Source organism: Hyperolius riggenbachi, chromosome 10 (assembly GCF_040937935.1).
Source record: "Hyperolius riggenbachi isolate aHypRig1 chromosome 10, aHypRig1.pri, whole genome shotgun sequence".
NCBI classification, from domain to species: Eukaryota; Metazoa; Chordata; class Amphibia; order Anura; family Hyperoliidae; genus Hyperolius; species Hyperolius riggenbachi.
The window spans coordinates 23,732,046-23,755,882 of record NC_090655.1 but is presented as its reverse complement, the minus strand read 5'-3'; the positions used below and the strand labels follow the sequence as shown (position 1 = coordinate 23,755,882).

The 23,837-nt window shown below is 43.1% G+C and overlaps 1 protein-coding gene across 2 annotated transcripts in view; it reads right to left on the bottom strand.

The window, feature by feature from the left end:
* INPP5A (inositol polyphosphate-5-phosphatase A) overlaps positions 1 to 23,837 on the bottom strand; it is a 614,694-nt gene that overhangs the window by 341,793 nt on the left and 249,064 nt on the right. For both annotated transcript variants that reach the window (XM_068255129.1, XM_068255128.1), the window contains exon 4: positions 23,738 to 23,825. In XM_068255129.1, the coding sequence (XP_068111230.1) occupies positions 23,738 to 23,825 (88 nt within the window). The remainder of the gene's footprint in view (positions 1 to 23,737; positions 23,826 to 23,837) is intronic.

Sequence of the window (23,837 nt, the reverse complement as noted above, 5' to 3'; positions counted from 1 at the left end):
ACTTAAAAACAGTTTAAAAGTTAAGAGAAAGAGCTTACTTGAAATATATTAAAAATTATTGGGCTAAAAAGAGGATATTTAATGACCTCCCAAACTGTTTTTTTTCCCCTTTAAAAACCACAGAAATGTTCACATCACGCTCCTCCCATTCTTTGTCAGTAACTTTATCGCTACTTATCACACTGAAATGATCTATAAATTATTTTTGTGTGGGACAAACTAGGCTTTCTTTGGGCAGTTCTTTTTTGCTATGAATTACTTTTTTATATGCAATTTACATGGAAGAGAAAGAAAAAAAATGAAAAAAATTAATCAGTTCTCAATTTTTGATCCATTATAGATTAAAAATAAAAATGTGCTATTATAGATAAAACCCCTTGCATTTTATTTGCCCATTTGTCCCGGTTATTACAACATTTAAATGATGTCCCTAGTACAATGTATAACAATATGTTTATTTGAAAATAAAGGTGGTGTAGGTGTGAAGGGGATTAATACATACTTTAAAAAAATGTATTTTTATATGTAATAGTGTATGTGAGTTTAATTTTACTTTTTGGCCACAAGATGGTGCCACACTTAATTCTTGTGTACGGTTACCAATAAACAGGGACTGCCAAGTATATCTGCTTACTTACAATTTTGTGAATGATCTCGCTGACTGGCTTTCACTCATCACATGCACTGTGATCGGCTTTGGGAACAGCTGTTCCCATTCACAGATCAGAGAACAGCGAGATTATGTCGAAGGCAAATGGGAGCATGCCCGGCAACATGAACGGGGGCGGTACAAAAATATGCATATCTACGCCCCGATCTGCAAGTGAAGATTTACAGGGGCGTAGACGTGTGTAGCAGGGATCCGGAAGTAGTAAAGAAAACAAAAAACAAGCAAAAGAAAAAAATTAATTAAGGATTGCACTTGGAAAAAATCAATGCTGCAAATAGACCACACTAATGGAAATGGTTTCCATTAGTTTTACTATATCTGCTTTCAAAAGAAATATATTTTTATTAATACAAAAAAATCATTTTATAAAAAAAAAACCCTAACTAAAAAACAGCAGCAGTCAGATACCACAAAAAAGAAAGCTCAATTAGTGAGAAGAAAAGGAAGTAAAATTAATTTGGGTACTAAGTTGTATGGCCGAGCAATAAACTGTTAAAGTTGTGATATTCTAAATTGTAAAAAAAAAAAAAAACCTGGTGACTAGTGAGGTATAAGCATGTGGTCCTGAAGAGGTTAATGTTTAACTGCACTTTCCGCGTGCAAATTTTGGACAGAGGCGCCAGACAGGTTAAAATGATCTAAAAACAACTAAAAAGGAGGAGTACAGGTGGACTTACCTCCTGAAATGATGGACAATCGAGATTGTTCAAATCGCAAATAACAATTTATTTTGGCAAAGGCGCATTGCCACTATTGGACCTTTTTGAGCTTGCACTCCTTGCCTGATGAAGCGGGTTATACCTGCGAAACGCGTTGCGGAGTGCCAAAATAAATTATTTGTGATTTGAACAATCTCGATTGTCCATCATTTCAGGAGGTAAGTCCACCTGTACTCCTCCTCTTTAGTTGTTTTTAGATCATTTTAACCTGCCTGGCGCCTCTGTCCAAAATTTGCACAGTATATAGTCCACCTTGGGTGGAGGGGACTGTCCCCTTCTTTCTATCTACAGAGAGCGACTTCTTAAACCTGAGTGGGGTCAGGTTGTAATGCTCCCCACCTGCATTTCAAGTGGTTGCCTATGTGGTAACCCGTTTTTGTGAGTATATCCACATCTGTTAATTATTTCGCCAACAATTGTTAGACTTACTGCACTATATTGGGCTCTCGGTTTTTCTTTTTGTGTACTTTCCGCGTGCTCGTTTCTGGTGCGATTCAGACACTATTGATGCATGAAAGATCAGCAGAGCTGCCAGGCAACTGGTATTGCTTTAAAGCAGCAGAATCAGCTATACCATCCCAGAAAAAAACAAAACACATATACAAGTAAATAACTACTTGTTCTACTTACATAAAATATGTATTGTACTGTTCGTGTTTTCATTTCAGTAAATTCTAAATAGAAAATAAAGAGAATTCTGTTCCTGGCATGTGCCATCTTGGTTCCCTCTGACTGAAGCCAATTCTGATGTAATTTCCGCCCTGTGGGCCCGTTTCCACTAGAAGCAGTGCGATGCGGATGGCGGCTGTCCTGAAACACATGCATGGCAATGTAATAGTATCCATTCCATGTGGCGCAATCATAGAATCTGCAGCATGCTCCAGATTCTTGCACTGCCGCATCCGCCCGCAACTGCGTCCCATCTCCTCTAATACACGTCAGCATCAGGAGATGCGAAGTGATGTGAAGCGGCGAGGTAGCCGCATTCGCATCACTATCCAAAGTAGAAACGGGACTTTTTTCCCTCCTAGAATCTGCTTTGCAAACATGTGAGCACTAAAAGATCATATTTCAGCCTTATGTAACACTGAACTGCCCTCAGCCAATCAATGAGGAGCAGGAATGTGGGAAGGGTGAGGACAAGCTTCCTTCTCGTCCGCAATGTACCAAATAGAGCCAGGCTGACAGATGAGATTTATTACTGCAGAAACATTTATGATTATATTGGAATGCTTGCACTGCAGGGTGAGGTTCCAGGCTGCATAATGATCACAGAGCAGTGGGTAAAATGGAATTTGATTTTGTGGATAACAATTCCTCTTTAAAAGAAAATAAATATGGCAGCCCCCATATCCCTCTCAGGACAGCTGTCCTTTAAATGCATCTACCCGACTGCTATTGGACTTTGCATCCTTCAATGTTGGGTTTTATTCAATTGCAACAAGACCCATTGCAGTGGTTAAGGGGAAGAAGGAAGATATTTGCAAGTCTTTATGTGCTGCTAATAAAGGCAGAAGAGATTCCAGAACTCAGGATGTGTATTCTGCCCTGTATTTATTCAAGTGAAATCAAATGAAATGTACTCTTTTTCCACTTGCAAGGATTTACTTTCTTTAGAAAAGTGCTGCCACCAGGTGGCCAAAATGCTAAATGCAGTCTCCATATAAACAACTTTCCTATGATTTTTGTTATAGCTGTTGGCAGTGTTGGACTGGAAGGTAGAAAAACCGAGGAAATGCACCTGCCGGCCAAGCAGCAGTAACCCTGTGTTATCACTACCAATAGAAACCTGCAGCAAGTCTTCAAAGTGAGCAGCAACACCTGATTACTGCTGCTTGGCCAGCAAGTGATTCTCCTCAGCTGTTCCAGCTTCCAGTCTGACACTGGCTGTTAGATTAAAAAATGCCAATGAAGAATGCAATCCACCATCATTAAATCTATAATAGAAGCGTGGTGGCTGATTGGTGGACAGTCTCGCCTTGTAGTGCAGCCGCAGTTCTCATCTCTTGCCAGAACAAAATGTCTACTTGGAGTTTTTATGTTATCCAGGTGTTTGCATGGGATTCCTTTGGATTCCCTCCCACGACCTGAAACATACAGCCAAGTTCACTGGCTTATGTCAAAATGGCACCAGAGTTCGGTAGGAACATTCGATTGTGAGCTCCGAGTGACAGAGTTAGTGACATGAATATATCACTATATTCCATAACGATACATGGATACCTACACATAATAATATGGTAGAATATGCACTATATAATGTGCTGCAGACTATGTCAGTGCTATATAAATAGATAATATGGTAGGAGATTAGACTAGGCCTATGGTGGGATTAGATTGTGAGCTCCTCTTAAGACACCCAGTGACATGACTATGTACTCTGTAAAGTGCTGCAAAAGATGTCAGCGCTATATAAATACATAAGAATAATATGGTAGGACATTAGACTATGGTAGGGACTGGATTTTGAGCTCCTCTGAGGACAGTTAGTGACATGACTTTGTACTCTAAAGTGCTGCAGAAGAGGTCAGTGCCATATAAATAATAATAATATGATAAGACATTGGGCTATGACTGTTAATATGAGAGTGTGAACACCTCTGAGGACAGTTGTTGACATGAATTTGTACTTTGTAAAGTGCTGCAGAAGATTTCAGCGCTATATAAATACACAAATATAATAATGCTTTTCAAAACGTAACCCAAATTTGTTCTCCACAATAGAGACTGTAACAGACATTTCATCACTACTTTATTATTTTAGCTGTAATGTTAATTGTTCCTAAACGTCACACAAAGCAAAGCCTACAGAATGGCATGAAATGTATTCATTGTAAAAAAATAAGAAATGTTCTAATTTATTCTTTATTTTGTTTTTCACTGAATGTTTGATGTAAAGGAAATTCTACTGGTACAATACAACACATATGTTGTAATTTTCTTCAAACAAGTACCAATAAAAAGTTAAATTTGGAGAGACAAAAAAAAAAAAAAAGAAAAAAAGAAGAAAATAGAATTGTATGGAAAGAAAACAATTCTGGTATAGGAGCTCCCTCTAGTGGCAAGCAGATGATGATACAAAACTTACATAAAATGTTTGATCGTTGAATTTGGAAATAATATAAATCACCTTTACTAATAATCTAGGGTGGGGGGAGGGTTGGGGAAGAATAAGTGAAATCCCTTCAATTCTGGGAACGCTCTGCCACTTCCTCGGGCCAATTAAAAGCTACGGCAGGCTGCGCGTCAGCTATAAATCTCTCTCAATTTCCTTCCTCAATTAATGGCCAATTAACACAGCCAGACTTCACTAAAAATATTGCCGAGATATCATTAGTCCACCAAAAATTAACTTCACCTTTCTGTTAGTAAAACGGATATAATTCCTATGGGAAGAACAGGGAATGTGACATGTTATTAAAGGGAAAAATGTTGCGTCAGTATTTTATGCTTTATTAATAATCATTCGCTGGGACGGATCATTTCAATATTTCGGGGAAGGAAGCAAGCAAGCAATTTCCTCGTTCTACCGCACAAAAGATTGTCACCTGATGACAAAAAACAAATTAGACCTCTTTGAAGTCAACTTAGCAAAGATAAACATACAAAGTGCAAGTAATGCTGGGTACACACGATGCAATTTCCTGCCTTGACAGGAAGTTGCATCATGTGTACATGCATGCCCAAACTGCCTAATAATGGGATCGGTTAGCTCTCTCACCTTGCAGTGCTGGATCCTCTGTTCATATCCCAGCCAGGACACTATCTGCACGGAGTTTGTATGCTCTCCCCGTGTCTGTGCAGGTTTCCTCGGGCACTCCACTTTTATCTGTATGTTTTTATGATGTGGGAGCAGTTTACTGGCTTCCCTCTAAATTGGCCCTAGACTACAATACATTCACTACATGATACATACATAGATATAGGACTATGGTAGTGATTAGATTGTGAGCCCCTCTGAGTGTCAGCTAAGTGACAAGACAATATACTGTGTACAGCGCTGCGGAAGAGGTCGGCGCTATATAAATACTAAATAATACATAACTTCAGAAAATCTATTCGGTTATCGGACATGACAGAAATAATAGTTCGATTCCCGTAGAGCGGATGGGAAATAGCATTGTGTGCACCCAGCATAACAGTATGTGTTGTAAAACAGTAAGGGACGGTGCCCACTAAGAGCACCTTTAAAAATACCAGTGCTTTAAAAAAGCTTGGCTAATATATTTGAATTGGGTGGAGCACACCAGAGCGATGTGATTTTCTCCCAAACGCAAACTCGGGTCCTGCAGCATGTCTGCAGATTTCTGAGGTGATTCATCCTCAAAGTTAAAGGGAAGGTTTAAGCACAAAAAAAAGCAAAATCCACTTACCTGGGGCTTCCTCCAGCCCCTGGAAGCCGTCCTGTGCCCTCGCCGCAGCTCAGGTGGCTCCTGGTGTCCTTCGCTGCAGAAGCCCACCTTGCCAGGTCGGCTTCCTGTGCACTCCATGGCGCGGGTCACGTGGTCCGGCTGACATCATCAGGACTGTACTGCGCCTGAGCAGTGCAAATGTAATGACGTCAGCCGGACCACGTGACTTGCGCCGTGGAGTGCACAGGAAGCCGACCCGGAAGCCGACCTGGCGAGGTCGGCTTCAGCAGCAGAGGACATCGGGAGCCACTTGAGCTGCGGCGAGTGCACAGGACGGCAGCCAGGGGCTGGAGGAAGCCCCAGGTAAGTGGATTTTTTTTCGTGCTTGGAAGTATGGGAAAGTGTAAAATTGCTCTGAAAAGCGCTAGCACAGAGCGATTTTCCAAGCGTTTTTGTTACAGAAGCTGTTCAGTTACAGCTGTACTCTGACCAAAAATTAAAAAAAGCTACTTCAAAACGCTCCAATAATCGCTAGGCATGATTAGAAAATCGCTAGGGACATGCTAACCTAAATCACCGATCAGCTGATAAACATGCCATAAATGTGACGATTGTCACTTCTTTCAAATAGCATCAGCAAAAGTTACTATGACAGAAGACCAGCAAACCTTTCTGAACATGGTGATCATTTATACTCCATGACTGTCAGTTATATAAATATGGGGGATCGTTTAGTCGCCTATATATTACACAGTCATACATTACTCAATATATGGCGAGATCGACCATTAGATAGATCCCTCTATGATTGAATCTAATCAGTTTATTTCCTTTTAAACATTGCAAATGTCCCGGCTGTCCTGCTGATCTTCTGTCGCTAAGGCCTCGTTCACGTTGCCCCGAATGAAAAATCAATCCTGTAAAAAATTATCCAATTTCCATTTAGGTTTGTCATGTTGGGCATCTGTTTTTTTCATTCTGTTTTGGATCACAGTCACATCCCGAAGCCCGACAGAAGCACCAGTAGACAGATTGCAGCCCCAGCAGAAGCATTGAGGCCCCGGATGGCATTGCAATAGGCCAATAGGAATCCTCAAACCAGGAAGGATTCTCACTGGTCAGTTGCAATCCAATGGCAGCCTGATGCTTCTAATGGGACTTGAATCTGTATAAGGGCCCTTTTCCACTGGCTGGTATTTGATTCCAAAAGCAGATCGTAGCAGTTTTGCTAATCCCCTGAGTACAGCAATAACATGTAAATAGTGGTGCTTACTTTCCACTACCGCTATTTGCGCCAGCTGGTGATCACCAGACATATGCCTATGATAGGGATTAGATTGTGAGCCCCTCCAAGGGACAGTTAAATGATAAGGCTATACTTTATACGCTGTACAGCGCTGCATAAGATTAAGATGTCAGTGCTACATAAATACAAAAAAACAGCCTGCCAGCGCTGATCAGCCACTGGCAGGCTGATCGCAGGGCCCTGCTGTTTATAGTGACAGGAGCTCGTGTCAGTGTGTGCGCTCCCACCAAATCTCGCTCCTCACAAGATGACACCATATGGCGGGGCGGAGGAACAACAGAGCCACTCTGCCAACGGCAATATGGATTAGGCGGTCGGCAAGTGGTTAAAATTAACCCCCTACAACCCCCACTCTCTTATAGTTATTAAGATAAAATGTGTGAGTATGAATATTTTAAAATATATATATATATATATATATATATATATATATATATATATATATATATATACACACACACACACACACACACACACACACACACACACACACACACACACACACACACACACACACACACACACACACACACATACATACACACACACTAAAGTGTGTGTTCGCGTGTGTGTGTGTGTGCGCGTGCGTGTGTGTGTGTGCGTGCGTGCGTGTAAACGTTTGGGCAAACTTGTTCATTTTAATGATTTTCCTGTATAAATCGTTAGTTGTTACGATAAAAAAAATGTCAGTTAAATATATCATATAGCAGACACACACAGTGATATTTGAGAAGTGAAATGAAGTTTATATTATTTACAGAAAGTGCACAATAATTGTTTAAATAAAATTAGGCAGGTGCATACATTTTGGCAGTTATGAGAAAGAATATTTAATAGAGTCAATTGTAAGTTTCCCTCCTCTTACTTTTCTCTGAAGAGTAGCAACATGGGAGTCTCAAAACAACTCTCAAATGACCTGAGGACAAAGATTGTTCACCATCATGGTTTAGGGGAAGGATACAGAAAGCTGTCTCAGAGATTTCAGCTGTCTATTTCCCCAGTTAGGAATGTATTGAGGAAATGGAAGACCACAGGCTAAGTTCAGGTTAAGGCTGGAAGTGGCAGATCAAGAAAAATCTCGGATAGACATAAGCGATGAATGGTGAGACCAGTCAGAGTCAACCCACAGACCAGCACCAAAGTCCTACAATATCATCTTGCTGCAGATGGAGCATCGTTCAACCATTCGGCGCACTTTACGCAAGGAGATGCTGTATGTGAGAGTGATGCAGAGGAAGCCTTTTCTCTGCACACAGCACAAACAGAGCAACTTAAGGTATGCTAAAGCACATTTTGACATGCCAGCTTCATTTTGGAATAATGTGCTGTGGGCTGATCAAACTAAAATGTAGTTATTTGGGCATAACAAGGGGTGTTATGCATGGAGGAAAAAGAACACAGCATTCCAAGAAAAAAACCTGCTACTTACAGTAAAATATGGTGGTGGTTCCATCATGCTGTGGGGCTGTGTGGCCAGTGCAGGGACTGGGAATATTGTCAAAGTTGAGGGACACATGGATTCCACTCAGTATCAGCAGATTCTGGAGACCAATGTCCAGGAATCCGTGACAAAGCTGAAGCTGCGCCAAGGCTGGATCTTTCAACAAGACAACGACTCTAAACACTGCTCGATATCCACTAAGGCATTCATGCAGAGGAACAAGTACAACGTTCTGGAATGGTCATCTCAGTCCCCAGACCTGAATATAATTGAATATCTGTGTTGTGAGTTAAAGAGAGCTGTCCATGCTCAGAAGCCATCAAACCTGAATGAACTAGAGATGTTTTGTATAGAGGAATGGTCCAAAATACCTTCAAGCAGAATCCAGACTCTCATTGGAACCTACAGGAAGCGTTTAGAGGCTGTAATTTCTGCAAAAGGTGGATCTACTAAATATTGACTTCATTTCTTTTTTGTGGTGCCCAAATTTATGCACCTGCCTAATTTTGTTTAAACGATTATTGCACGCGTTCTGTAAATCCAATACACTTCATTTCACTTCTCAAATATCACTGTGTGTCCTCTATAATTATATATTTAACTGACATGTTTAATCGCAACCACCAATGATTTACAGGAAAATCATGGTGATTAACGAGGTTGCCTAAACTTTTCGCATCCCACTGTATATACACATTACATTAAAAAATACATAAAAATTAAACTTAGAGACTCAACTTTTTAAAATGTGTGTAATAAGGGTATATTACTGTTATTTTTTTCAAATATGTGCTTGAAATTAGTGACGTACGCAAAACTGAAAAAATACACTTTTCCAAATAAAATACTGTTGCCATACATTGTACTAGGGACATGTTATAATAACCAGGACAAATGGGCAAATAAAGCGTGTTCCTGTTAAAATACATTAAAATAATTCTTAGCAAAACATACCATACAAAGAAAGCCTAATTGGTGACAAAAAAAAAAAAGCTAGATAAAGATCATTTTGTTGTGATAAGCAGTAATAAAGTTATTGGCAAATTAATGGAAGGAGCTCTGAAAGGGGAAAATTGCTTTGGTCCATAAGGGAAACTACTCCTTAGTGGTGAACTGGTTAAGAGCATCTCATCTGCATGCTCGTTCAGGGTCTTTGGCTTAAAGAGGAACTTTAACTCAGTATTGAACTTCAACCCAATCACAAGCTGATACTCCCTTTCCGTATCTGTATGGCTATCATTGCGGTGAATCCCCTCCCATAATATGATGTCATGACCATGGTCCTAACAGCTTGCTGTGAGTGAACCTTGTTGCTTTGTGGGGAAAAAAGGCTTTTTCCAATAGAACTCCCAGTAAACAAAAATTCCACACAGATCACCTGGCAGAACTAAAGATGTCACCACCAGTGATACATTTCAGAAACTCTGGGAGAGGACAGATTTTATTATGGACAAACACTGACTAAATAAGCTATAAATGAATACAGTAAAAATTAAGCAAATGTATTTGTTATGCTATTTTCACAACAGTTCCTCTAAGTCTAACTGGATTAGTGGCATGGTTGTTTTAGGTGTGATTCAGACACCACTGCAGCTGATTAGATCAACAGGACTGCCAAGGAACTGGTATTGCTTAAAAGGAAATAAATATGGCAGCCTCCATAGCACTCTCACTACAGTTTCCCTTTAATTACTTTTGCACAGTAGGTCTTATGGATTGGAATGACATCCAGTGGTTAAAGAGGACCTTCAGCCTAAACACACATACTGTCATTAAGTTACATTAGTTATGTTAATTAACATAGATAGGTAATATAATCTTTTACCCACCCTGTTTTAAAAGAACAGGCAAACGTTTTATTTCATGAGGGCAGCCATCTTTTTGGTTGAAAGGAGGTGACAGGGAGCATGAGACATAGTTCCAACTGTCCTGTGTGCTGATCACCCCTTCTAGTTGCTAGGCAATGAGAACAACAAAATAGGAAATCCCATCATGCTTTGCACAGCATCAGGTGAAAAATGCCCGGGTAGTTTACTTTGTTGGGCCGAGCTTAGCATCTGTGCAGCTAAAAATGAGTCTTGGGTAAGAAAAGAAAAGTTCTGATACTGTGAACCGGTTAAAGAAACACCAAGCCTTTTCATTGCTGCGGAGTAGATTTTTAGTCTGCAGGCTCACTTTAAGCCGAGTTGAGAGGAGGAGGATGGTAAGAAGTGTGAACAAGGCGTGCATAGAGGTCAGGTGATCACCGCAGTCACACGCGGCCAGAGAGCCTCATCTCTGCCAGGCTCAGTGTGTATAATGTGATAACGCGGTCAGCTGTAATCCTCACACTGCTATAAAACTCCAATTCACATCAATAATTAAGTTGCAATAAAAGTTTATAGACTGCGCCAGCTGGATAAAACAGGAATTATACCCATAAAAATAACATTAGGCTTAATTTAAGACATAAAGGCAAAATTATGTACTTTACACTGACTAAGTCAACCTAGGAAAAGATGGAGTTTCTTTTTTTGGTTAAAGAGGAACTTAGTAAAAATAATGTAATGAATAAAATAGACTTCTTTTTTACAATATGTATGTATAAATTAGTCAGTGTTTAACCATTGTAAAGTCTTTCCAATCCCTGATTTACATTTGAAATAAAAAAACTTGTAGGAGGCGCTATTCGTGTTTCTACCGAGCTACTGTTTTTGGTCCCCTATTCTATTACCTGATGAAGCGGGCTGTGCCTGCGAAACACGTTGCATTTCTTGGGGTGCTCTTAATAAATTCAATTAATTGATTCAGACAGTTGTTCGTGTCTGCTTTCCAGACGTAAGTCCACCACTGCCTCCCTAGCAATTTAAGTTTTAAATCACTTTTCATCCTGTTGGCGCCTCTGTTCTCTAGCAAATACACACACACACACACACACACACACACACACACACACACACACACACACAACACAAACACACACACACACACACACACACACACACACACACACACACACACACACACACACACACACACACACACACAACACAAAAACACACACACACACACACACAACACAAACACACACACACACACACACAACACAAAAACACACACACACACACAACACAAAAACACACAAAAACACACACACACACACACACACACACACACACACAACACAAAACACACACACACACACACACAACACAAAAACACACACACACACACACACCACAAAAACACACACACACACACACACAACACAAAAACACACACACACACACAACACAAAAACACACACACACACACAACACAAAAACACACACACACACACACACAACACAAAAACACACACACACACACACACAACACAAAAACACACACACACACACACAACACAAAAACACACACACACACACACACACACACACACACACACAACACAAAAACACACAACACAAAAACACACACACACACAACACAAAAACACACACACAACACAAAAACACACACACACACACACACACACACACACACACAAACACACACACACACACACACACACACACACACACACACACACACAAACACACACACACACACACACACACACACACACACACACACACACACACACACCTTGCCCTACAACTTGTGGACAGCTGCCTACGCGATCTAACCGGGACTACCCGACTGCTATAAAGCTGTCCTTATGTCTAACTTTAACTACCCTAGTGTCACCACGTTCACATAAATATTTATAATTACTATTTAAAGAAATTGTCAAACTGGACAGGCTTGTAGGATGCCAGATCAACACGATTTGACTTTTCTCCCCACACAGAGTGAGCGACTAACAAATAACGTAAGAATAATCGAGGTCTTTCGTTAGCGGGCCATGGGAACTACAATTGGTAATTATTGTTGATGGAAAGCTGCCAAGGTGTAATAAAACACACGCTAAGGACAAAGGCCTGAAATGTGCAGTGGGAATGACCTCACGGAGAATTTATAGTCGTTTTTCCATCTTTACTGGAAGGAGAGAGTTTATTTTACATCCAAGATGAAGAGGAGCAGTATTTTTAGATTCTAAATACAGGATTGTGCTTCCAATAAAGGGCCAAGAGCCTGACAGACTCTGTGTAAATACACAGTGCCAAGAATATAGTCTGTTTTCCAGAGCCTAATTTAGTAGGAGAAAATGTGGCTCAGCTCTCGAGATCATACAGTAAAAACTGACGGGGGTGCCAGAGACTGAAGCAAGCGCACAACGATTGGATAGCACACCCCCGATTTTTTTTTTGTCTGGGACAAAGAGGAACAGGTTAACGTCAACCTGTCATAACAAAAATAACGAGGTTGATATCGTTGACCTGCTAAAAATTGAAAGTTGTTTTTAGGACAACGGAATGTTATCTGTAATCAGTAAAATACGAAAGGGGTTGAAAATCATGCATGCGTTTATTTTACAGCTCCATCTGCTGGTCGGCATGCTTATTGCATCTACTACAGAATGTAATACTGCTGCCTAGTAAATATCTGCTCTATTGTTTTCAGTGGGGCTCTATAAGTGAGCCAGAGTTAAACCTCGGGTAAGAAAACACATGCAGTCAGTCCCTACAAACGTCTTGAGTTACAACTTTACAAAACATGTACAAAAGTAAATAATTGATCAACGTGTTCCTATGTATAACACAGGACAACTTACAAACACCCCGAACGTAGCCTGTTTGTAAGTAGGAGACAGTCCGTACTTACCGAAAAAAGAGGGAAGAGGGGAAGAGGGAGAAAAGGGAAGCATCTGAATACTGTAGAGGTTTTAGGTATACTCCTCACCAGCGTCTTCCTCACCAGGACCCTATGGAAGATCAGGGCCATGCTGCTCTTCATGCACAAGCACAGCTGCGCCTGCACAGAAGCATGGCGCCACATGTGCACGAGCAGATTTGGCTTACTGCAGTGGCGTTGCCTTATTTGCACAGGAACAGTAGGGCCACACTCATGCATGAAGAAAAGCGCGGTCCTGATCTTCAATCCAGCATGCCGTTGCCAAATTTCGTCAACCGCAACGGAGGCCTAGAGGACGGCGTGGAAAGCCTCTACATGAGCCAGCGACTTTCCCTCTTAGGTATGCATTTGTTGACTGCAAAACATACGAAGAGCAAATGCACACTCCCAGCTAGCACATTCCTGCCTTACATCTGATCAGCAGATGCCTGTCAACCAATCAGGTGCAATGGTAAACCCCCCTTTGTCTGCCGTGTCAAATCTAGCAGGAATTGCATACATTAGGCAGCATTTAGGTGGGAGGCTTTGGCCCGATATATTCATAGATTATGTCACTTAGCAGGGACACCAACGTGCAGGTAACCCCCAACTTGGTCCCCTCCCTAACCACTCACCTATCAACCGCATTTTGCAAGCTGCAAAAAGAGAAATTTAAAACCACAAAATCCTGGTTCACACGACAGTCAGGGGTCCCGGAATCTGCCACAGGCCGGGACCCCTAAAACACTATGTGATACTTAGAGGGAGATACAGGTGAGCCCTGGACGAGGTATTCCCCCGGTGGTGAGAGGTCCAGGGCTCACCTGTATCTCCCTCTAGGTATCACATAGTGGTTTAGGGGTCCCGGCCTGTGGCAGATTCCGGGACCCCTGACTGTCGTGTGAACCAGGGTTTTGTGGTTTTAGGTAAGTATTTGTTGTCTTGCCCAAGGTTTTATAGGCCAGCGAATAGTACCATCAAAGATATTTAAAATATAACATTGTACACCACCAAAATAATCAGGTACATAAACATCAATAAAATATGTAATCCATAATCATGCAAATACACAGCACAATGTGCAGCCTAACTCACATTTCTTAGCTATACTGCTACTTCAGAGGCATATAATTGCGAGTAGATATCCATGAAGATGGAGATAAAATCATATCATACAAACGTTGCATCAAAGTATCCTCCCGGATGCTTAAAGGGACTCCGAGCACCTCTCATGGACATGCCTTTAAGCCAGACGACTTCCAACCAAGTCGTGCTATGACCCCTCTGGAGGAGCGTCTTGCAATGGCCATGCGTGTCACTTCCTCTTCCTGCTTGATGCGCTTCTCTAACAGAGAAGACAGGGGTGACCCGGAAGTTATAACATAGCCAAGATGGCAGCCACAATTTTTAAATTGAAATGGAACGAAATCTATTTGGTGTAGAACGACGATTCAGGCATCTAATAAAAGAGGAGAGCACAAGCTACAGAAAGGTATGCATCTTTAAGTACTTTTCAGTGCTGGGCATCATAAGAGGTGCTCAGAGTCCCTTTAAAGTATCCACATAGGATAGGTTAAACAAAGTGAGTCTGGGGAATAATCAGCAAATTGCAGATTGGTGTAATTCGTTCTTGTAAGTAGCCCAGAGATGAAAGGTATCCAGGTGTCCCGGGATAGCGCGCAGCATGAGTGCAGAGTGCATGGTCTACACTCATGCTGTACAAACAAAAAGTGTACTAAAATAAATTGGCCTGGATCACTTGCAAGGCTCATTGGCTGCTAATGGGATAAGGGAAAAAAAGAAAATATTCTATTTCTCTTATAGCTCCAATAATATGTATATATATATATATATAGTAACAGAATTTCACAAAAGCGAAATAAACCAAAACAGCTGTCCTGCAATAAAGCAGCCACCAAATGTTCATATACACATACTGGCTATACATATAAAATAGACTGTATACACATTTCGGGTTGACATGCACAAATTATGTTACACAGTAGCACATATGCATTCTCTGCAGAGCTGTTGTGAATCCACTGAGAATGTTGTGCACACTGATCAGAGGTGAGCTCTATCAACTGTAAACATTGTACAGATTGTGCTTGAAGAATGTGTAATAGATAGAGTTGATTGATGAAATGCAAATTCTGCTGTAATTATGCAAGTTTTTATGCAAATGTATGCAGTTTGAAAATGGACCAATACATTTAAACCCGGGAAGGAGTGTGGCTGAATAGGAGCGCGCACTAGCGGTGATACGCACGGAGGGACTACAGGTACAAGCCTGCCTGTGGCCAACATAACGAGGAGAGCCAGTCCCAAGAAAATACTATAAGCCTATACTTCTGATTGGAAAACGCGAGTGCAATATGTTTTTATAAGTCTAAGGGACCGTTCAGATCACAAATGCGGATGGCCATGCGTGCGGAACGCGTGCGGACCACAACGCGTACGAACGCACGCCATCCGCGTTTGTGTGCGTTGCGTGGCTGATCCGATCACTGAAAAGTGAATGGGTCAGCCGCGCGTTGTCAAAATCTGCGTGCAGCATGCGTTCCCGGACCGCACAGGTCCGGAACGCATGCAGTGTGAACATCAGACAGCACACTCTATGCACTGTCTGATGTCGTGCGTGTCGGCCACCTGCACGCGTTTCCAAAACGCGGCTGGAAACGCGTGCAGTGTGAACAGACCCAAATGCTGTACAGTTTTACGCTATGAGAGGCCTTTTTATTGAGGTACTGGGAGACAAGTATTACTTATAAGGAAGATATAGACTCCATGGGTGAATGATCCAGGAAATTGCCAGAGAGGTGGGGGACGACCCGATAATGGTCCCAAGGCCACATTAGACCCGCGAGAGGGTCTTCGTAGACTGTGAGTCAAGCACAAAGGGTGTGGTGGAGGCTCTCTAATCGCATACAGTCAAAAATGGCGCAGAGTAAAAAATGGCGCACCGTTCTGCCGATCATAAAACGCTATTTACCGTTTTAATGTAAATACATTAAAACGGTAAATAGCGTTTTATAAAACAGAACAGTGCGCCATTGAAAAATTAAGGGAGCTAGTCAGAGGAGGTCGGGCTGGAGGAGAGGCAGCGGGCTGGCAGCGGGAGTCGGGCTGGAGGAGAGGCAGCGGGCAGTAGGCTGGCAGCGGGGGTCGGGCTGGAGGAGAGGCAGCAGGCAGTGGGCTGGCAGCGGGGGTCGGGCTGGAGGAGAGGCAAGACAAGACAAGACAAGACAAATAACATTTATATTGCGCTTTTCTCCTTGCGGACTCAAAGCGCCAGAGCAGCAGCCACTAGGGCGCGCTCTATTGGCAGTAGCAGTGTAAGGGAGACTTGCCAAAGGTCTCCTACTGAATTAGTGCTGGCTTACTGAACAGGCAGAGCCGAGATTCGAACCCTGGTCTCCTGTGTCAGAGGCAGAGCCCTTAACCATTACACTAGCCGCCAACTGCAGGCTTCAGTTTCCGCATGGTGATTGGCTGGATGCAGGACTCCTGCAAGCTGTGAAGAAGGAGCGATCGCCGGCCGGGACAATGTAATGTATACACATGCTACCTAATCCTACTCCCTCCACCCCGCTGCCTCTCCAGCCCGACCCCCGCTGCCAGCCCACTGCCCGCTGCCTCTCCTCCAGCCCGACCCCGCTGCCAGCCCACTGCCCGCTGCCTCTCCTCCAGCCCGACCCCCGCTGCCAGCCCACTGCCTCTCCTCCAGCCCGACCCCCGCTGCCAGCCCACTGCCCGCTGCCTCTCCTCCAGCCCGACCCCCGCTGCCAGCCCACTGCCCGCTGCCTCTCCTCCAGCCCGACCCCCGCTGCCTCTCCTCCAGCCCGACCCCGCTGCCAGCCCACTGCCCGCTGCCTCTCCTCCAGCCCGACCCCCGCTGTCAGCCTACTGCCCGCTGCCTCTCCTCCAGCCCGACTCCCGCTGCCTCTCCTCCAGCCCGACCCCCGCTGCCAGCCCACTGCCCGCTGCCTCTCCTCCAGCCCGACCCCCGCTGCCAGCCCACTGCCTCTCCTCCAGCCCGACCCCCGCTGCCAGCCCACTGCCTCTCCTCCAGCCCGACCCCCGCTGCCAGCCCACTGCCCACTGCCTTCTCCTCCAGCCCGATCCCTGCAAAAAAAAAAAAAAAAACATAAAACGATAAATATAGTTTTAAGTGCAGCGCCATTCTGCAGGGGCGTCGCGAGGCATAAAGCGAACCAAGCGGTCGCTTGGGGCCTCAAGATCGTAGGGGCCTCGGCGGCTCAGTGACATCACTGTTTTCCCCCGGCCAACGGGGCTGGCAGAGCAGAGTAGGGCAGGGCTACGGGAAGATGGCCGCCGCCGAAGCCCTGCTCTGGAGACTATTTATGCCTCCAGTACAGGGCTTCGGGTGGCCATCTTTCCGTAGCCCTGATTTAATCAGCGCGGGAGATTGGAGGAGGGAGGGAGCTCCGTGGGAACTGCGCGCCTGAGGAGCCGGCCAGGAGAGGAGACGGGGAGAGAAGACTTCTGCCAGTGCCAGGTGAGTAAATTCTTTTCTTTTTGCAGCTCTGAAAATGTGCCCTAATTGCGTTTGATATCTGCTGAACTGTGCCCTAACTGTGTTTGATTTCTGCTGAACTGTGCCCTAACTGCGTTTGATTTCTGCTGAACTGTGCCCTAATTGCATTTGATTTCTGCTGAAAATGTGCCCAAATTGCGTTTGATTTCTGCTGAAATGTGGCCCTAATTGCGTTTGATTTCTGCTGAAATGTGGCCCAAATTGCGTTTGATTTCTGCTGAAAATGTGCCCAAATTGCGTTTGATTTCTGCTGAAAATGTGCCCAAATTGCGTTTGATTTCTGCTGAATATGTGCCATAATTGCGTTTGATTTCTGCTGAAAATGTGGCCCTAATTGCATTTGATTTCTGCTGAAAATGTGGCCCTAATTGCATTTGATTTCTGCTGAAATGTGGCCCTAATTGCGTTTGATTTCTGCTGAATATGTGCCCTAATTGCGTTTGATTTCTGCTGAAATGTGGCCCAAATTGCGTTTCATTTCTGCTGAAATGTGGCCCAAATTGCGTTTGATTTCTGCTGAAATGTGGCACAAATTCAGTTTTTTTTCTGTTGAAATGTTGCACAAATTGCGTTTTTATTTTCTGGTGTCTGGGGTAACTGTTGCTGCATTTATTATTTAATGGTGATAGTTGGCTATATTTGCTGTGCTACGGTTAAGCTCCGCCCATACAATGTCATGGCCAAATCCATCTTTCAGCGCGGCTCAATCACCCCCACATCCATTTTCCCCGCAAACAGCCCCGCCCCAATCCGCCCTCCAGCTCCACCCACATGCCATGGCCACACCCACTTATGCGAGAGCCACGCCCATTTTTCACCGCGGCAGGATAGGGCCACAAAAAGCTTAGCTGCACCCCTGCCATTCTGACACTATTGGCGCACAGATAGTGTCAGAATGGCAGGGGTGCAGCTAAGCTTTTTGTGGCCCTATCCTGCCGCAGTGAAAAATGGGCGTGGCTATCCCGCATAAGTGGGTGTGGCCATTTTTGCCTGTCCCCCTCTAATCACCCTAAACTTACAGGGGTACATCGCGGGCTCCTTCCGCATAGAGGCAGCACAGCTCCGCCTCTATGTGCGTCAATCAGCCCGGATTGAAGCCTCTCCCCCGCCCCTCTCAGTCTTCCTTCACTGAGAGGGGCGGGGGAGAGGCGGAGATCAGCACTGATTGACGCGCATAGAGGCGGCAGCAAAATCCACGACCAAGAAAGTCGTGGATTTTGCCTGCCGAGTAAGGGGTGAGTTTGGGGTCATTGAAGGGGTTTTCAGGCACGGTTCTGCTGCGTTTTAAGACGGACAATAATGTTGAGGTTTTTAAAATAAAAACCTCATTTTCGGGAGACTTCAGAGTCTCTTTAAAGGAAGGCAATCGATGTGTCAGTGAAGACATTTTATGAAGCTGGCATAAGAAGATACCATTATGTTAGGATATACTCTGCCTGGACTATTAGAGAGACTGCTTTTTGTTGTAAAAACCTGAGTGGCGCTACCTCTGTGTGCAACATTAAAACCCGGGTTTAAATTAACTGGTCCATTTTCAAGCTGCATACATTTGCATAATTACAGAATAATTTGCATCTCATTAATCATCCCTAGTAATAGAGGAAGAATCCCCTCATTCTCCTGCAGAACACCTGCACATCATTCTTTATCCAGTAATACAATTTCGACTGGCCAATGATTGGCTAGTTTTACCACTTGCATGTAGTATCAGATTTTGTATTCAAATATTTTTCGAAGCCTTAGGGCCTGTTCAGACTATGCGCGTTCCTAGCCGTTTTCAGGGAACATGTCCGGGTACCAAAAACGCATAGAAACGGCTCCTAATGCTTTTGAATGGGCTAGTTCACATGTATGCGTATAAGATGCATACGTTTCTTATCCGCATTGCTGCATGCAGTTCTGTGCGTCACGCATACAAACTGACGCAATGAAAGTCTATGGACGCGTATCAAAAGCGTGTACTATTACGTTTTTAGCGTACGTTTTCCTCTGCGGTTCCCATAATTCTTTTTTTTCCCCTGGGTCACGTGTGTGTGCAAAACGCAATAGAATACGCATTAGAACGCTAGAAAAAGGCATGCGTTTTTCAACTTGCGTTTCTTTGATTTTATACGCGTTCTTCATACGCAGACAGTCTGAACAGGCCCTTAACCCATCGGGTCTGGTAGTCCAAGATAGACAAAATGGTTTATTCAGCAGAAAAGAAAAGTGTGAAGATCAACACAGTTCATGCGCACACCCTTATATCTTGAGGACACATGGTTGGCCAAACCGAGCTAAAATCTTGTTACACCGATCTGAGGTTACATCATTATGTGTGAAACAAAATGAAGGTAATGCTAAGTACACAGATGTGATAATTGACAATTCAGGGACCAATGCTGTACAGACACATAGCAACAGACTGCATCACTAGCCTGAATGCTAGCAATGGAAGGTAGTGAGGGGATGGTGAGCAGTGTATGATGGAGTTGACTGCTGTGTGTGGGTGGAGTGGAAACAGTGCAATCAGTCCAGCATGACTGCTCCTTAAAAGTGAACTGAGCAGCATTTTAAACCCCCACCGCCCCCTCCCGGGCATATCAAAAGCACATTAAAAATGCATTCTAACAATATGGCTCATTACTAAAAAAAAGTCCATTCTTACATTTAACCTCCTTAGCAGAAACACCGAGTCAGGTTAGGGACAGAAATCCGCAGCTCAGAACGGTAGCCCCGAGCTGGAACCATGACAGGTGTGTAATGTGCAGGGCTGCCGCAGATCGATCTAGTGGTAGGATTTTTAGGGTCTAAAAGCTTGTAAAAAATTGCACCGCTTTTAGACAAAATATGGAAGTAATAATACGCCATGGAGGTTAAATGTTTGTTAAAGGCTTTTATTACCCTATTTTCACAGCCTGTCATCAGGCAAATGTGGATTGCTGTAATTAGCAGAAGTAATGAGCAAACAAAAGCTTTCATCAGCGGGGGAGGTGGGGAGGGATTACATTCACACCTTCCCCTGGATAAATAAGGGCAAACAGAAGGTGGGAGGGAGAAATGGCAGCTCCTACAGCTATTAGAAACCAGAACAAACTGTAGAAAAACAAACAAACAAAAAAAAGCTGCTTAGATCCCTTTAATGACCCCAGACATCTGAGCTGGTTCGATCAGGCAGCCTCTATACACACACTCGATTGTCAGCTGAACCGATCATTTATAGGCCATTTAAATGTTTGCATGTGTGCACATAGCGTTACAATTTTTTTTGAAAATAGTTATTTATTGGGTTCCAAAAAATAATAATATATCTGTACATCTTGCAACATACTAAGTCCAAGAAAACACCATCAATGAGAAATGTTATCAGCTCCCAGGATCATAATTAAGCTTAGCTTATAACTTTTCTTATACAGCGAGAGCTAAAAACCTGGGTAGACAAGACACACAACATTTATATCACGCTTTTATCCTGGCGGAATCAAAGTGCCAGAGCTGGCGTTAGGGAGTCTTGCCCAAGGTCTCCTTGTTGAAAAGGTGCTGGCTTACTGAACAGCAAGAGGCAAGAATCAAACCCTTGTCTCTTGTGTCAGAGGCAGAGCCCTTAACCATTACACTTTCCAGCCACCGTTGGATAGTGTACTAGTAGAAGCAAAACAACAGTCTTGGAACCTTTTTTTTATCTTTACTATTTATAATGACAGGAGACTTTGGCCTCAATTCACTAAGCTTATCCCCTGTCTTTAATAATGTTTCTAGAGACATCACCATGGTGATTTCTCAAGAAGGTGAGATCTCTTAAGGTAAAGGGGCACTATGGCGAAAAATTGTAAAATTTTAAATATGTGCAAACAAAAACAAATAAGAAGTACCGGTACGTTTTTTTCCAGAGTAAAATGAGCCATAAATTACTTTTCTCCCATGTTGCTGTCACTTGCAGTAAGTAGTAGAAATCTGACAGGAGTGACAGGTTTTGGACTAGTCCATCTCTTTATAGGGGATTCTCAGCAAGGCTTTTATTCTTTATAAAGTTATTCCCTAAAAAGGATTTAAACAATGATGCTGGCCAGCATCCCTGCTCACTAGACAGTTTTTTGGCAGTTGGACAGAGCAACTGACATTCACTAAGTGCGTTTGAAAATAAATATATCCCTGAGAATCCCCTATGAGGAGACGGACTAGTCCAAAACCTGTCGCTTCTGTCAGATTTCTACTACCTAATGTAAGTGACAGCAACATAGGAGAAAAGTAATTTATGGCTCATTTTACTCTGGGAAAACGTACTTATTTTTCTATGTTTGCACACATTTTACATTTTAAAATGGTTTTGCTGCAGTGCCCCTTTAACTCTTCAATCCTTAAAATAACTCCAGAATTCTCAAGTTAGGCTAGGTCCACACTAGACCCGGTTGCAGGACGGACACTGCAGTCCGGATCAGGGGAAGTACCCACCGTACTGCAAACTGATGAAAGTGCATCAGTTTTGCATCAGTTTTGTATCAGTTTCCGTTCAGGTTTTTCCCTGACAGAAAACGTCTCCATCATTATGAAGGAGTGGGAGGATTTTTTTGGGCCAATCATAAAGCTCGGGCTATCCGTTTTAACATCAGTTTTTTGCCTGTGGAGCTGGAGATGCGTTTTCTCATTACTTTCACTACCCCTGCGTGTATCCGTGGTCCTGATCCGTTGCGTGAAAATGCAGCAGATCTGGACCTTCCGTTCAGGTTTTGAAAACGGATCCCCGCTAACGCAGACGGATCCGTTTTTTACTTGGGTGAGGCTGGCTGCTATTATCAACATTCATCAGGTTTGAAAAACGCAGCCACGGATACGTTTCCGGACCTAGTGTGGACTGGCTCTAAGACGGGCTGTTAATTAACTGCACGTGAAAAGGACTACAGAGGAGGTAACTTAAGCAATGAAGAGATAAGATAACTCTCTCACTTATCTCCAGCATGATCTTAGTGAATTGACGCCTTTGACTTTTGCCAGCCAAATTAGCAGGTTCATGCTGATAGTATTATACCTTGCTCGCACCAGGGCTATGGAGTTGGCACAAAAGCATCCGACGCCTCAGTTTATAAAAACACAGACTTAGATTCGAGGTACCCTAAAATTGTGCCAACTCCTTGATCCTGACTCCACAGCTCTGATTCCCACGACTAATAGGGTGCACGTAGGTGAAACTATGAATTACAAGTCGGTCTGAAGATCACCATACTCGTATGTACGAGATGGATGTGCAGATATATGCAAAAGCCCACTATCAAGAAATTTCTAAAACTTCCAGTCACTGCCAAAGTCCAACATTACAAATTATTGATAAAACAAATATATTCAATTAAAGCAGACCCAAACCAAACATTTTTTTAATTCAAAATATTTAGTTGCACCACTCTGACACATACAAAGATAAATAAACACTCCTTCAAGCCTATGAGCATTTCAGTGCATGCTTTTCACCCTTCTCTTTTCATAACTAGGGTTATACAGGTAGCAGCCATTAGCAATTGCTCCTTTGCTGGACACCACCTACTCCACCAGTCTGCCGGATTCTGTCCCGGCAATATGAAAGGAAGGGAGGGGTTCCTCCAATAAATGTAAAATATTTTATATTTGTCATCATGCAGTTGAAAAAAGGCTGCTATTATTATAATTTAGAACTAGATTTTGTTTCTGAAATCTTCTATTTTTAATTCGGGTCCACTTTAAGCCAGAAAATCGGGTAAAATCAAAAGACTGATCTAAGAGTTGTAATAATGTCTCTGACGAGGATCAGCCTATTATATGCCAGCAGCAGAGAACAAACATGTGCCTTGAATGAACGGTCAATAGCTTTGTCTCGATAAAGAGCCAAACTTCTGACTGAGCTGTCAGAGTTGTACGAAATGAGCAGGAAGTCTACAAATAGAGGCGTGTCTACCGGATACCACAACAAGTTAGAACAAGGGAAAGCTTACCGTAAAGTTTTCTTGAGACTTGTAGTTCTCGTCCAGGTAAACCCGAGCCCTGTTGTACTCTTTCATGGCATCACTAGAAAGCAGGTCTCTGTAACAATTA